The 15,107-nt window shown below is 44.5% G+C and overlaps 3 protein-coding genes across 5 annotated transcripts; 2 read left to right on the plus strand and 1 right to left on the minus strand.

Moving 5' to 3' along the window:
* Positions 1 to 789: 789 nt before the first annotated feature.
* wdr21 (WD repeat domain 21) lies at positions 790 to 5,318 on the plus strand. Of its 3 annotated transcripts, XM_072362508.1 has the most exons (14): positions 790 to 838; positions 1,045 to 1,225; positions 1,331 to 1,455; positions 1,687 to 1,844; positions 2,044 to 2,126; positions 2,461 to 2,563; positions 2,665 to 2,808; positions 2,965 to 3,014; positions 3,435 to 3,514; positions 3,741 to 3,833; positions 3,952 to 4,049; positions 4,189 to 4,365; positions 4,518 to 4,632; positions 4,903 to 5,318. In XM_072362508.1, exons 2-14 carry the CDS (start codon positions 1,113 to 1,115, stop codon positions 5,166 to 5,168), a joined length of 1,605 nt encoding a protein of 534 aa, XP_072218609.1. In that variant the 5' UTR covers positions 790 to 838; positions 1,045 to 1,112; the 3' UTR covers positions 5,169 to 5,318. The 3 variants fall into 3 exon arrangements, with proteins under 3 accessions (XP_072218609.1, XP_072218608.1, XP_072218610.1); XM_072362507.1 differs by lacking the exon at positions 790 to 838 and having other exon boundaries at positions 845 to 1,225; XM_072362509.1 differs by lacking the exon at positions 790 to 838 and having other exon boundaries at positions 845 to 1,222.
* A 1,010-nt stretch (positions 5,319 to 6,328) lies between these two features.
* On the minus strand, positions 6,329 to 12,783 carry zfyve1 (zinc finger, FYVE domain containing 1). Its single transcript, XM_072362206.1, has 12 exons — positions 11,365 to 12,783; positions 11,031 to 11,274; positions 10,666 to 10,926; positions 10,351 to 10,565; positions 10,163 to 10,269; positions 9,698 to 9,806; positions 9,514 to 9,611; positions 9,201 to 9,318; positions 8,714 to 8,884; positions 8,351 to 8,531; positions 8,121 to 8,234; positions 6,329 to 7,981 (listed from the first exon to the last, which is right to left on the minus strand). Exons 1-12 carry the CDS (start codon positions 11,842 to 11,844, stop codon positions 7,749 to 7,751), a joined length of 2,331 nt encoding a protein of 776 aa, XP_072218307.1. The 5' UTR covers positions 11,845 to 12,783; the 3' UTR covers positions 6,329 to 7,748.
* A 456-nt stretch (positions 12,784 to 13,239) lies between these two features.
* On the plus strand, positions 13,240 to 14,784 carry pigh (phosphatidylinositol glycan anchor biosynthesis, class H). The gene is made up of 4 exons (XM_072361927.1): positions 13,240 to 13,708; positions 13,785 to 13,994; positions 14,102 to 14,185; positions 14,337 to 14,784. Exons 1-4 carry the CDS (start codon positions 13,532 to 13,534, stop codon positions 14,409 to 14,411), a joined length of 546 nt encoding a protein of 181 aa, XP_072218028.1. The 5' UTR covers positions 13,240 to 13,531; the 3' UTR covers positions 14,412 to 14,784.
* Positions 14,785 to 15,107: the final 323 nt, after the last annotated feature.

Below are 15,107 nucleotides of genomic sequence, written 5' to 3' on the forward strand. Positions count from 1 at the left end.
GGCTTCTACATTTTGCTTTGTTGGTCTGTTATTGACGCTTCTTAGCTGCCTAGTAAGTCAATAGGCTTGCTTGACGAACGGATTAGGTAAAAATAGGCTGACGGAGTTTTGTCTTAAGTGTGATTGATCAAGATTAATAAATTAATGATTTTGTGTTTCCAGGGCAAGTTTCCCGCTTTGAGTAATGAGGTGGAATTTGGATGTCAGGATAGAGATAACTAAGTTACCGGCAGGGAAATACAGCTTCTTGTGGCAATTTCTTTCCAAGAAAAAAAAGTCCAAGATTGGAAATCCTGACTTCCCCATTGTTGAAAATGCAGCACTGGTTTCCTAAGAAAGTAACCAATGAATGTCTAAAACGACAGAGTCCTCGTTTGATAAATTGGCCAATGGATGACACGAAAGGCGGGACAACATGGAAGGAAGTTAAGTTGTATTTGAAGACAACTGGGACAACAGAAGGTTTAACCTGCAACCTGGGGGAAAAATTCAAATACATAAAAATAAAACACACAAAAAGTTTTCCCCATCGGTCAGTCCGTAAAGTTTTTCACCTCACGTGACTTTTCTAGGCGGGAACTTACATATTAAAACGAAAAACATTTGTTACCCTGTTATCGGATGAAATATTTTTTTAAAAAATCCCTTTTGCTCTTTTTATATTCGTCGACTATGTCAGTTAGGGGAACTATATGACTGCTTACTATTATTTGTTCAAGCAATAGAAAAAAAACAGTGCGAAGAGAGGTTTTTCCCCCACTTTGTCCTTCAAAAGCTCAAATTGTGTTTCTCATTTTCGAGGTACATGGAATACTGTTTTTTTTTTTTTTGTGAATCGGTTAGCTCAGCAGGCTTAGTACTATTGTCGTTTTTCTCAGTTTGTTGAGAAATATAAGCTTGTTTATCTTGAACTTTATTAATTGGCCTATTGGAACCCTTGTTTATATTACGTTGAACATCTAGTAAATGTATTAAACGTGTTTAGATAAATGTTTAGCTAACATTGCTAACTAAGCTAACAAGTAAACACGTTGCACGTCGTAGACTCGCGCAGGAGTAAATGAAGAACAACGTGGTATGACAACCCTGATTTGGGGATTTAAGGAAAAGGGATGAAGAAGTGGAACTGGCGAGAAGGTAGACGACCGCACAAGCGCCGAGGTGCTGGTCAACACCATGGATGGTACAGGGGCAACCGGCAGATGTCAGGACGCGACGAACAGTGGTAATTATATTAAAAAGAATGTGGTCTGCATACACAATGCTCGCTAGCAAAAATGCCTCGGATCTTATGATTGATAATGACGTTTAACGTATTTTCTGTTGACAGGTATGGACATAATGATGCTGGACCATCAAACAGAGCAACGCAGAGGAGATTTGAGAGCCAGTCTGCCTCTGCTTCTTTGCCCCAACCTTCCTCATCTTCCTCTAAATCAAGCAGCACAGCACCAGGTTTGTACCCGACTCCACCCTCTGTCAGGGACTTTAGGAAAAAATTAGTAAGGGAGGCCCACCCAAAGGCTCTAGAACAGTAATACTGTGGCCTCATGGGAGCAATTTGGCATTTTATCAGTTTCAGGATTCAGCGGAGAGCTGATTGGGAGGAATATTGCAGTGAGGAACTTTGCAAATGAAATCAAAGTAGGACGTGAGTGCTCAGTTGACCTCTTTTGCCTCTGTCAGAGTTGCCAGGTTTCTACTTTGACCCTGAGAAAAACCGCTACTTCCGTCTGCTGCCTGGACATAACAACTGCAACCCGCTGACCAGAGAGCAGCTGCAGGAGAAAGAACGGGAGAAGCAGAGACATAAGATGCTGGCAGAGGATGAGAAACCAAGAAAAGTAAGTCTGTCTAAGTCTTTGAATGTCTGTGAGGGAAAAAAAACTTTTTTTTTGTTGTTGTACTTAATTGCTCCTGCCCTGCCACACGAACAGATTTTGCATTCAAGGAACGACCCTCGCCTAAAGCATGCATACACATTCTGGGATCCTGGTTTTGATGCAAGTGAAGTGACAGGGCAAACATCTTGTTCTTTTACAGAAAGCCCCCCGAAAAGGGCTGAACACTTCACTGCTGCTGCAGAAAAGACACGTTGGGCTGCTACCTGAGAACTCCTACTGCAGGTACTCGATCACTGCTGTGTGCACATGCATATTTGCTTCATATCCCCCAGCTGTAAAGCATTACAGGAAGCAACCCCAGCAGAACAAAGGCCAACTTCAATGCTAATCGGTTCTGTATGTGTAGAGTGAGCTTTCCTTTGTCGGCAACTAATAGCGATGCTAATCAGTCTTGGCGTGGGATTTTAAAGTTTGATTTGTGTACAAGCCAGATGATTTCTCCGAAAAAGAATAAAGACTAACCGTGCAGGCGCACAAGTGTGTAAACTATTGTGGCGGAGGCGATCGTGTGCAGACATCACTAATCTGTATTGCCATGGTTACAACTGGTCCTCAGGCTCATCCATGAGGTGAAGGTTAGTGGAATGAGACGCCACAAACTAGAGATCCAGAGTACAGACAACAGCAGCCCAAACACCGACAACTTCAGACTCATAGTGGTGAGAAGACACACTCTGGAGCTAATACATCACCTCAGACTATAGATACTTTATTGTGCGCGGCTTGTCTTGATCCTCCTACCTCCTCGTCTCTCTTTCAGGGGGATTCAGCCTGTGAGCGAGTGTTCACGGTCAACGACGTCTCTCACGGCGGCTGCAAGTACGGCATCATGAACTTCAGCAGCAGCAGCCGGGGCTCTCTGTCTGTGGAAATGTGCGATAACCTCTACTTCACCAACCGCAAGGTGGGAGTATTTCACCAGCGCTGAGGCGCTCACTTTGTGCCTGATGTGTAGATTTATCCCGAATCCCCCTAGAGGCCCATCTCAGAGTGCACTCTGTAGTCTGTTTAGTCCGTTGTCTTGATATTAATGCCTCTGCTCTGGCTGAATGTGTTTCAGGTGAATTCCATCTGCTGGGCCTCAGTCAACTACCCGGATTCTCACGTTTTGTATCCTTCCTCAGCTGAAGTAGTGCGCTTACTCAGCTCAAACACTCTAAATTACCCCGTATCCACACAAAGTCGTCTCTTCCCTCAGCTTTCCAAAGATAAGAGCTTTCAGACAGTCAATAGAACGATGCCTCAGCTCTGTTAGGCACATTGCTTGAAATAAGGCAGATTCCTTGTTGTGACAGCAATATGTCTGGTAGATTTAAAATGTTTTTGAAGCAAACGTATGTGAGAAAACAGTAACATGTAGTTATAACATGTAGTAATAGTTTTTTTCTCAGGGGTTGATAGTAAATTATGTTAATCTGTTGGAAAGTCTTCTTTAAATATTGCATTGTAGCTGTTTTTATGTTGGACTGGTTGGGTGAAGAAAAAAAAAATCAAAGCGACACATTTTCCTTGACTGAACCCGACTAACAGGCTGTGTCTGGTGGGAGCAGCGGACACCCCCGGCTGCGTCAGTTTACTCCCCGCTTCCCTCTTCAGCAACTCCAACCCAGGTTTGTCTCACGCCGTTTGGGGTGTTCACTTTGGATTCGTGTCGCCATTTATACAGCCACACCCTCTAAATCTGGTAAAACATGTAGTATTCCTCTGATAAACGTCTTCCTTTGGTTCAATCTCCGCAAACGTTTTGATTCATAGTTTTTTTTTTTTTAAAGCTTATTTCCCTTGCATGGTTTGTGGAAACTCTTGTTTTACTTACCTCTCCCTCTCTCGTCTCAGATCAGCCTGGCATGCTGTGTAGCTTCAAGATATCCACAGCTTGGTCTTGTGCTTGGTGCCTCAATCCTCAGTTTGACAAGACTTTCAGCACTGGTCAGTCGCACGGTCTTTCTGTTTCTTGCACCTCATCAGATCTGATAACCGTCAGCCTGTATAGATGCGGAAGGTGTTCAGGTGAATACTCAGTGATGAACATTATTGACGTTTCCAGGCCTGTCTCGGAGGGTCATTGTGAAAGATGCCGAGACGGGACGAACGCAGACGTACAGCGTTGGCAGCGATGTCTTGGCTCAGCAGTTTGCCCTCAGGGTGAGGCCATCGTTATTCCAACTTATTATTTTTAGTTCTCTTCATTTATGATTAGAGTAGATCCACTGTACGCTCTTTTATAACGTGGCCAAGAACGACTCCAAGCAGAAGGAAATATAGAATACCGTCATGTGCCCAGGTTCCCGTCCTGTTTAACGGATGCAGATCGGGGGAGATTTTCAGCATCGACCTCCGGCAGCGCGGCCGCAGGGATCACAGCTGGAAAGCCAAGCGCTTCCATCAAGAATCGGCCATCACCTCGGTGCGAGTCTTGCAGGATGAGAACTACCTCCTGGCTGCTGACATGCTGGGCCAGGTCAGATTATTACATTCAAATGAGTCCTCCTCCTCAACTGTTGAGGACTTACTTTGCTTTCTGGTGATAGTGATGGCTTTTTGTTCATGATGCTCTGGTCCTGCGATTAGGATAGCGACAGGAATCTAACCACTTTTTGAATTAATGCGCAGATCAAGCTGTGGGATGTACGAGTGACAAAGCCAGTGCAGGAGTATAAAGGGCATTACAATGAGCATGCCTACCTTCCCATCCATGTCAATGAGCGCGAAGGGCTTCTGTTGGCAGGTAGGAGAGAATAAAATGATTCCGTATGGAAAGCCAAAAGCACCATCATTTGTTTTGCTCATTAAGAGCCTATAGAAATGTTTAACTTTGTGGTTATTCAAAACAGGAGGGGCTTAAATGCTGTAAAACTTGACTTTTCTATTTTGTTTTGAGGGCATAATTATAATTCAAAAAATCTCTTTTGGCTTCCCATATTTAGTTATACTCACTAAGATTTAAACGATGCCAAACGTTCCCACTGTTTAACTGACTTGCTTTTACTTCCCACAGTGGGTCAAGATTGCTACACGAGGTTGTGGAGCCTAAAGGACGGTCACCTTCTGCGGACCATCCCGTCACCTCATCCGGCTGCAAACGACATGATCCCAAGCGTGGTCTTCTCCTCTAATTTAGGTGGCTGCAGGGGTCTGCCGGGGCTGCTCATGGCCGTCAAACACGACCTGTACTACTTTCCGTACAACACCGACTACCAGGAGGGAGGAGAGGTGGTGGCCGGACTCCAGGAACAGAGTGGAAATGCGTCCTCCAACAGATGACCGTTTATTTTAATTCCAGATGATTCAGGGGTGTTTAAAATTGTGGTTTGACTAACTCATCAGCCAATATGCAGTCCATTTACAATAAGTTCCGACGACTTCTGGGGTGCTGTCAAACGTTGAAGTAAATGCAGTCCTATGCCGCCTTCTAGACACTTTTTGTTGTTCTTAATGGGAAAACTTCACGAGGCCAAAGAGACGGGGAGGAAAACTCGTGGGGACTCCACTTTGACTGTGCTGTGCGACCGTTTCTGCTGTGCTGATCTGAGGCCGGACTACAAAACATGCTTCTGGATATTTTTAAAGGCAGCAAGGTAACTTTTTACAGCGAGCGGAGCGGTTTTTCAGGGTTCGTGGCATTTTTTTCCCCCCACACCTTCGCACGGAGACTCGACCAGAGTTTAAATGCCTCAAATTGTTTTATATTGGGGCTGTCCATCTCCCCAGGTGCATGTTAATGTCAGGCGTAAAAAGAGCCGTGGATGCCCAACCCCGTGTAATCTTTAACCTTTTTATGTTGCTTTCAGTTTATAGAACAGTGGACAACTCAGTGAAAAATATCACTTCATCCGATTTAAAGGTCCCTTTATGTTCATTTTATGCCACTCCTCCTTCCAGATTAGAAGTGTTGGTGCTTCTAAACACCAGTAACTTACCTTGTTCTCCTTTTTAAATGCCATTTCAGAACTAGATCGATGATTTTCTACAAAACAATGGCCCATCCTTTTGTATATTGCTGCAGCAAATAATCGGACGGCACCTTTACATGTACTGAAGCACCTTTTCGTGTTGTGAGAATTCAACCAGTGACCACTTGGATGCTTTCATTCACTCAGTTAGGAATCTTCTTTCTCCAAAATAAACAAAGACTGGACTGGAAAGCTGGCCTAAAAATGACATTTGAACCTCAGAGGAATGTTTTTTTTTTTGGACAACAGAAGTGCTGCGTTCTTCCAGAAGTGCACTTACTTTGTAACATGGCTGCCGATGATTTAATAGGGATTTAGGATGATAGTATTCCAATTTTAAAGCAATGATCTGTGTGAGTTGTAAAAAAAAAATCATTGTGCTTTCTAACTGTCATGCTGTGGTCCGAGAATAAATCTTTTAGAGAACACAATCCCCAGTTGCATCATTGAAATCACACACACACACACAGATAAGAGTTTCTGCAGTTTTAATACTTACTGTATGAGAATACATGAACACGAGTTATTGACTGGTTCCGTGTGATATTAAGTGATCGTCACTTTCTGAGATAGAAGCAAGCTGTAGGCGAATTCTCGAGTAAAAGTCGGTCATTTCAGTTTATATATCGACTTTACTATCAAACCAACTCCCACACAGTCAAACCTCAATGTCCAAAATTAAGTGAAACGCACGACAGCATCGTGTGTCATATCTGTCCGATATCCAGTCGCAATGCATGCAAACGCGGCTAATTCGGCGCAGCGGCTTGTTAAAAGTTCCTAGCTAACTAACCACATGGCTTGAGTTAACCGAGTAAAGATTACTCCTCAAATCACCTGTTTTGAGGGGCCAGCCTCAAAAGACAAACGTCTTTTCTGTGCCATACTGCTACTGTGAGCCAGCCACTCCATAAAAGCAGTCCCTGTTGCGTTTAATTGTGCCGCAGTCAGACTAGTCTTGTGAAAGGATAGTAGTTTCGACATTTAAAATTGACAATAAAATTGAAAAATGTCCCTGTTACAGTAAACTATTCCCCACATATGTGCTCCGTATTCCGTGTAAAAGTGACGCAGTTAACGTGGACAGCGCTGTCGTCGGCAACAACACAGGAACGCCGGATAATGCTAGTTTTACGACGTAATTATATGATTTGGAATGCATCTTTATGCTACAATACACCAGCGGCTTCCGGCTGTTCTAATACGACCCTCGTGAACTCAAAGGGTGGCAAGAGAGGTAATGCCATCAGGGCTGAGGGAAGGGTGTGAGGAAAACAGCTTCAGATAAATGTAAAACTTAAATGTGCTGAATACTTCCCAGGGTTTTCCATCCTTAAAAAGCCAATCCTGACCTTTTAGCTAAAAGGATCGTGCAGAAACATAGCTACAGTCAGTATAATATCAGTCAGTACTCCTCTTTTTAAACGGTTTAAACAAGCAGCTCTTAAACGAGACAGAAGGTGCTAATAGTACTAGTGTGTCAAACTGGCAGGGATTGTCAAAGAGGGGCGAAGGATTTGTGTGTTCAAATACAACTTTGCAAGGATCTATTAAGTCACCTGAAATCAGCTGCAATCGAGCGTGATCTTTTCTCCGAGTTGTTTTGTCTCCCGTCTTCTTGTAATTCAAGTCTCGCTCTGACTGGCATACTTCACAGTGTAAATGATAAGCATATCAAAATCAAATGAAAATTAAAATAAAAAAAAAATCAAGGGACTGAAATGCCAGCGTTAAAAAGTAATAAACATCAGTCCAGCTTCCCACAGTCTAAAGGCAGCTAGAAAACTCCAGTCGAAGTCTTTTATCCATACTCGAAATGTTCTCCCTTCCAGTTTTCCGCAGTGGCTCGCGTCTTTAACCGTTCCTGCTCTCACCGCTGCTTCCTGGCCTGCTAGAGATCCCCAGGCTTCTGGGTGCACCCGTTACAAACCCGGACCGGGTGGTCCCAGCCACGGGATGGCACGGGGCGGCGTTCCTGAGAGCAGTCATCACACACGCCCTGGCCGCAGGCGCGACAGTGGTGGATGGACAGACGTGGCGTGAACTCCCTTTGGCACTCGCAGCAGGAGTGGATGTCCTGATCCGGGACCCAGTAGGCCGGGCGAGCCGCATCCTTCACTAGGCCTGCAGACACATGGAAAAAGGCACTAGTTTGCATGGCATCTCAGTCATTTCATTTGGTTCCAACCATCCTTTTTAATTCGTAATATTTTCAGTTTGAAGTGTTCGTTGTACTGATAATACCGGCAGAACTTATGCTCACCAAGAGGGATGTCGATGGCCCCGACTACAGCACCCAAAGTGTTCTGAACAGCCTCTCCAACCTTCCTCGCTATCAGGGTGCCTCCCTCTTCCTCCAAGGCAGCATCCAGTAACTCTACAACAGGGCAAAATTTAGTCGGATACAAGAATCCGATCCAGGAAACCGTGAAAAAAACCGATGCGCAGCGGTCAAACTTCGTCTCATTCAAATATGGAGGCTAGAATATGTACCGGTTGAGATGCCCCTGTTGTGGAAGCACGCATCGCAGACCCGGACAGGTGCGAGGCCCCAGCCTCTCTCTGGGACAGGCCGGGTTTTAGAGGAGCAGGCGTCACAGAAACCCTCTCCGCAGGCACGACAGTGGTGCTTTGTGTCGTTGGGCTGGAACTCCTCGGCGCATTTCTGACAATTCTGCGAACAAATGAGAGATTCAATTAGGAAAAAAATAACATACCCGAGCTCGCAGCCAGTCGTCGCCTTGTAAAGAGCACTCGTGATAAATATCTTCTACATTTTAAATACTATGCTTCGGGCACTGAAAAACACTGAATATTTTATGCTTGTGTTCTTTTGAGACGGTTTTGGCTACGCACCAGGATAAGGGAGTTGGGCTTCCAATAGGTGGGAGCGATCTGGTCGGTGAGCCAGGAGGTGACCGCTTTGGCAGGTTTGACGCTGAGTTCAGACACGGACTGAGAAATGTATTTGACTCCATCCAATAGCCTCTGCGCGGCATTGTTGTTGTCTTTCAGAAAGCCATCCGACTGAAAAGAGAGCAAACGCAGCAAGCTACAGCACATGATCCCAGCAGACCATTTAAATCACGTTTAAGGAAGTGTAACACGACAACCTCCTACTGTACACTTCTAAAAGGCAACACAGTAGATTCACGCCTCGCTGGCATTTGCATAAAAACGCTTTTGACTTCTCACTTTGATTAAGCTACTCTGTGAGAGCCTCCTAAACGCCTACATTCACCCATGCAGCTCTTAAGTGGATTTGACTTAGAAGTCTTTGCTTCACTTTTCTCCATTTGGTTTTGAGAGGAATCTCATTTGCATTGTTCCACTGTGGCCTTACCCCAGGCCAGATGTGCTGGATCTCCGTCCTGACCACCGTTTCCACAGGGTCCTGGTTACCATACCAGTACTGCCTGCTTCTGTAGATCACAGCGCAGTTGGGACACTCAATTACATATCTAGACAAAGACAAAAAAAAAAAAAACAGATCGTTTTCAGCCTCAAGTGGACAGACTGTGGCACAGCATTTTTTATTTTATTTGTATATATAGCAATTAACAAGCTAACAATGAATGTGGGCCGCACAATGAAAGTTTGCCATGAATGAAATGAAGCGGTTTTCAATCATCTTCCAAAGGTTTCTGTGCACTCACCCCGACCAAGCGTAGATGGCCAGGCCAAACCACGGCGAGTCAGAGGAGGCTGTCGTTTTGGGAACCACTATTACTTCCTTTCCGCCTTCATAGCAGGCCTGAGGAGGTCAGCGCAGACGCTTAGAACCTTGACAAACAGGCGCACTTCATCACATGCACGTGTGCCTGGGGTGCTTGTACTCGCCTTGCAAGTGTAGATGCGGTTGTCGTACTGTGCAGAGTAGCGGCAACGATGTTTGGCTTCATGGTCGAGTTCTTCCTTCAGATGGTTCATGCTTCTCTTGCAGCCTGACCTGAAAAAAAAAAAAAAAGAGGTCACCAAATCAGAGACAAAGAGACAGGAAAAAAGAACGAATAATTCACTAATGAGCTCGGCACGGATGAATGAAAGCTGATTGGAGGATGCTTCGACGACGCAAACATGCTGCTGTAGCAACCCAGGATTTCTTGATGGGTGAAGAATATTCGGAAATAGTCGAGTCAGTAACCTGATCTCAACCAGATGGGGCTCCATTTACACGCTGAAGACGAAACTAACTTTAGACTGCCGCTGTAACAGCTGAGAATGTTGTGTCTTTTTTTCTTTTTTGTGTGCGTGTTTTGCAAATACCAATTTCTGCTTAGTCACACTCAGCAGAGAGACACATACCCACAGCTGAGGCAGATGCTGGAGCAGGTGAAGTACTCATCCGGAAAGAAGGAGTTGCTGGTCATATGCTCATCTGTAATATCTCCACTGAAGCGCTCACTCAGGGCCTGAAACAAGGAAGATATGAAGATGTGAGATATCCCATTACATCATTCTACAGACACATTGTTTGAAGCAAGCGCAGCTACCTGCAGGGCCTTGTAGATGACACTTGCAGAACGTGGTGATCGGGTGGTGTTGTTATCCAGCTGGTGCTCCAGGCTGCGCAGCAAACCGCTGAAGTCCGTGGGAGGGTTGTAGGTCCGAGTCCCGCGGTACTGGATGGAGCTGAAAGCTTCCGGAAACAGGCCCAGTTTCCTGAAACGTTCCTGGAGCAAACGGTCGGCCGATTCAGACGGTTTGTCTAAATGTGGACAACATACCCAGACGGAGTCAAACAGAGAAGAAAGGAATGGGATGCACTCCAATTATCATTCCTGTAAAAGCATAAATGGGGTCCATACCTGATCCCAGGAGCTTGGTGTGGACGGTCTCATGGAAGATGATCACCGCCGGGCCCAGGGTGGACAACGGAACGTCCAGGCCACAGCGGGTCGTGGTTGCCTTCAGCTCCTTTGTGAAATGTTTCAAGTAGGCGTCTGATGCATCACCAAGGAACTTGAAGAGATCGTCATGGAGACGGTCAGCATGTGTTCGGTAGATAACCACATCAGAGATAGCCAGTACCTTAAGGAGAAGCCGTGTTCGTTGACCCTGATTGGCTCCTGACAAGTGAAAAGAGATGGTTGTTAATACTGGTTAATTTTGTGCCTTTTTTTTTTTTTTAATAGCACACAATATTAAGAAAATCAGTTCATTTGTCTCATACCAGCGCCAAGCAACCCCTCAGTGTCGATGACCACCACCCTGTGCAGAGGGTCCATAGCTGCCCAAACACCCACAGTGCAGGACTCTTGGGTGGGGGAGGTTTTGAACACTTCTCTTCCAAGAAAGAAGGTATGGTTCAGCGTATGGGATTTGCCCTCCCCAGTGTTCCCAAAAATGGAGACCACCTTCAGGAGCTCATCTGGTTTGCAGTCCAGTCTGCCAACAAAGTCCTCCTCATCCTTCATCTGGGAATCCGGGCAAAAATCATCTTATGTATCATAACATGACAAAAATGTTGCGCTGCTATGTGTTTGATTGATTTTTCAGGCACCAACCTGCATCTCTTCCTTCTCATCAACGAGCAGGAAGCTGCACACCTTCTCCAGCTTGGATTTGAGGATCTCCATCTCCGTCTCCCCAGCAGTAACGCCGCTGTCCTGAGGAGCTTTGGCAGGAGGATACGGTATCAGAGGGTGCTTCCTCTTGTTGACTCCACCATGAGTGCGTCTCTGGCAATCCAAACACAGGTTGATCTTACAGCCTTGGCAGCGTACCACAGCTCTGAGTCTGACAGCACAGCTGTTGTCACCTTTGCAGGAGTCACAGAAGGGAACATGGCCCGGTGTGATCCGAACCCGGTCATGATTCCTCATACGCTCCTGACGATGGAGCTCCAGTTCACAGCGGGCACACTGCAAGCTGCCGCATTCATCACATTCAAACGCAGCCTCATCTGACCCACCACAGGCATAACTCTCCTGACAGACTAGCACTGTGTTCAATCCTTTATCCACAGCTGGACTTTGACCACTCATGTTAAACCTGAGGACAGGCTGTCACCCCTAGTTTTGAAAACAAATGGGTACCTTAACTTCAGGTGGACCTGCGAACAACAGGGATTCCAAAACCAGCGTAAAGGAGGACATACGTTTATGGTACCTTTAGGTAAATCTCTATTAGCAAGTGTCATGTAACTTTTTTCTTCAAACCCCTACAAAAATACATTCTAATTCACTCATACCCAAAATTACTAACTTACTATAACTTATTGATTGATGTAATACTGATTAATATAACTAATCAAAAGTAAGAAAACTCGTAACGAAAAAAATCGAAAACTCTTGCTCAGGCTATTAATGACTTTTTTTGTTTTGGCATAAGAGCTTGGCTCGCTAGTATTAGCAGCCCCGCATCTTTTGTCTTGTTGTAGAGACGTTTCAACTCGACAAACGATGCCACGTTTCTAGTTATAGCCCTGTATGCTCGTCATAACACACCGTGGAACTCAATAACACACAGTCATTACCTAACATTTGGTTACAACACAAAGATAAACACTCCTCATGAAACAAACAACCTTCATTTCGGTCCGCTGACCTAGCAGTTGCTAACAGTCCGGCGGACGCTTCGTCAACTAAAACGCTGTCTCGACACAGTCTAAAACTGGACACGTCCCCTATCTTGCACCATCCTGCCGACTGCCACATATAGCTAACGTCGGGGAGAAAGTTAACTGACGGAGCTAAGCTACGTTGTACCAGCAGCTCCTAGTAGATGTTGTTGCTTTTACATCAGCTGATCGGCTTGTTTTTATCCAGAGGTCAAAAGTCGTAGAAATACATTGCATTTTGGGAAATGAAGGATTTCCTATTTGCACGGATAGCCGGTCTCTAAGGACGAGGGATATTTAACTATTATCATAGTACACTTGCTAACATTTACTCCCCGTTTGAAATCTAAAAGTAGCCCTTCGAAAGCAACTTAAGCAATTTTAAGGACGACTGTTGCGAAATTGGATCAGTCGGTACGTTTTCTTTAGATGTAATTGGTGGATATCTTGTCGCCCAACAAAACAATAGCCAATCACAAGAGAGCGTTCATCTCGCTTAGCACCAACCATTACCCACAATTCTTTGCTATTTCCAACTTCTTTAGGCTCCGTTTGTGTTACATACCCGCGTACGCCGACGCGACATGGTCAGCCGAACACAAACACTGAAATTGACACACATGTCGCCATATATTATGTTACGTGCCGATATAGTCTATGAATGACCCATAAGGGATACATTTCTAGGTGCATTTTTTAATATCTAAATGCCTCTAGTTATTTGTACGAAAGCAGTTCGTTTACAGGTTTTTGTGTTTCAGCAGGTCTCGTTGAAACTCCCAACTTTTAAGGATGTCCCGGTGCTCAAAACAGTGCAACCAAAGTGGAGATTGATTGTTGCACCAATACAGCTGCACTTGTCTTTGGAATATTCTCTCTTGTTGTAGTTGTGCGGTTGTTATTTCGTCATCATTTCGAGCAAACCAGATTCTTACAGTTGTATACCCTTTCCCCGTTGCTACAGTTTTATCACTTTTTGTGTTCGTATGCTGCTGACCTCTGTTCACAGCAGATAACCGAGGTTAGCTCGTTGCTAACAGAGTGTGACAACTCAATCAATGCTCGCTTTTATTCAGCTCGTTTTTCATTAAGTAGTGTTTGTTTTATGCGCAATGGAGGACGAAGTCTTCACCGACATAAGTGGAAAAGCCATATCTCTGGACTGCCACAGTCACTCTAGCTTTTGCAGGGAGTTCACTGTGAGCTCAGCCAAAATGTCCATCGGCAAGGTGACGGTGTACACCTGCGCCGTGTGGCTTTTAGCTTATGTCGTGTTCTTCTTTACGGAGGTAAGACTGTGTGCTTCGGTTATCGCTAAACAAGAGCTACACGAACATTTTTAAACTTGTCATCCCTCTCTTTTAGAACACGGCTGTTCTCACCAGCGCGATATTCATCACCCTAATTGGCATGATGCTTCACATCCACTTTGTGAAAGTAGACCACGAGTCGCTTCTCATCATTGGCTCTTTGGGCATTCAGGTGTCGTCCAGCTACGCCTCAGGCCGCGAGATCACCACTTTCATTGAGATGAGCAAAATCAAAGATATTGTCATCAATGAAGCTATTTACATGGTACACATGTACCTTTGTCTCTGTCACTTGTGTGTAAATGTATTTATTTTTCCTAATATGTGTATCTTAAGAGTATTTTGATTGATATCTAATGCATCTTTTTGCAGCATCAGATCATCTACTATCTTTGCGTGCTGTTGAAGGACCCGTCAGAACATAACGCAGTGTCAGGTGTTGTGCCGTTGTTTCAGGTAAGCTTGAATTTAAGGTGCGCCCATTTCTCAAAAATCCTGTTTTGGTTGAGTTTGTCTTGTTTTTGTCCTCTAAATCGGCTCTTAATACATCCAGTTATTAAAGGTTGACTATTTCCCGATGGGCGTCCTTCCTGTCTTTGCCTTTCAGAGCTCGAAGCCACGCCTCAACTGCTTGGTGAAAGTTTACAAAAGCTGTCAAGAGATTCTCTCAAAGTGCCAGTGACCCACCAGTCATACATGATCTGCGGTTCATGTGTTTTTATACTCTTTTCAACAGATGAAAGCAGAAAGTGTTCTTTTCCCTCTACATCTTCAAGCGATGTACAGTGTATTTTTTATGAAAATCTTTTCTCCTTATCACTCTTATGAATACACACATGAAGTGAAGTGGATGTGTTCCTTTGTCATGTTTTATAGACCAATATTAGAGTTGAAATGCTGTACTGTGATATAGTTGCTGGAAGCGGCAAGGAAGACTGGCACTGGTCTTAAGACTGCTTTTGTAAACCCGTAGAGCTAAAACCTACATTGTATTAAAGCACTTTTTCAAATCTATGTATCTAGTTTTAAACTGCGCCTTTGTTTCGTTTGTATTCTTTCATTGTATTATTTCTCAAAAAATAACCATATAAATCATAACTTCAAAGCTGTTTTTTATGCGTTTTTGAGTCTTTGTGGAGTGCGCCCTGCTTTCACCACTAGAGGGCAGTATTTTATTTAAGTTAACCCATGGGCTTTCAGGTTCATGAATTAGGTCTTGGAGGATCTTCAGATGCTCATACAACTTGCCTTGTTCAGCGTTTGTTCACACTGTAAATTACATCGTCTAACTTGTTTTGACTTTATTCTCAAAGAGGAAGCAGAAGAATATTGGGCAGGTGTCAGGGCTTTGCTATATGTACTACATATTCTTATAAGT

This window comes from Leuresthes tenuis, unplaced genomic scaffold, assembly GCF_036924035.1.
Source record: "Leuresthes tenuis unplaced genomic scaffold, fLeuTen1.0.hap1 SCAF_13, whole genome shotgun sequence".
Classification (NCBI taxonomy): domain Eukaryota; kingdom Metazoa; phylum Chordata; class Actinopteri; order Atheriniformes; family Atherinopsidae; genus Leuresthes; species Leuresthes tenuis.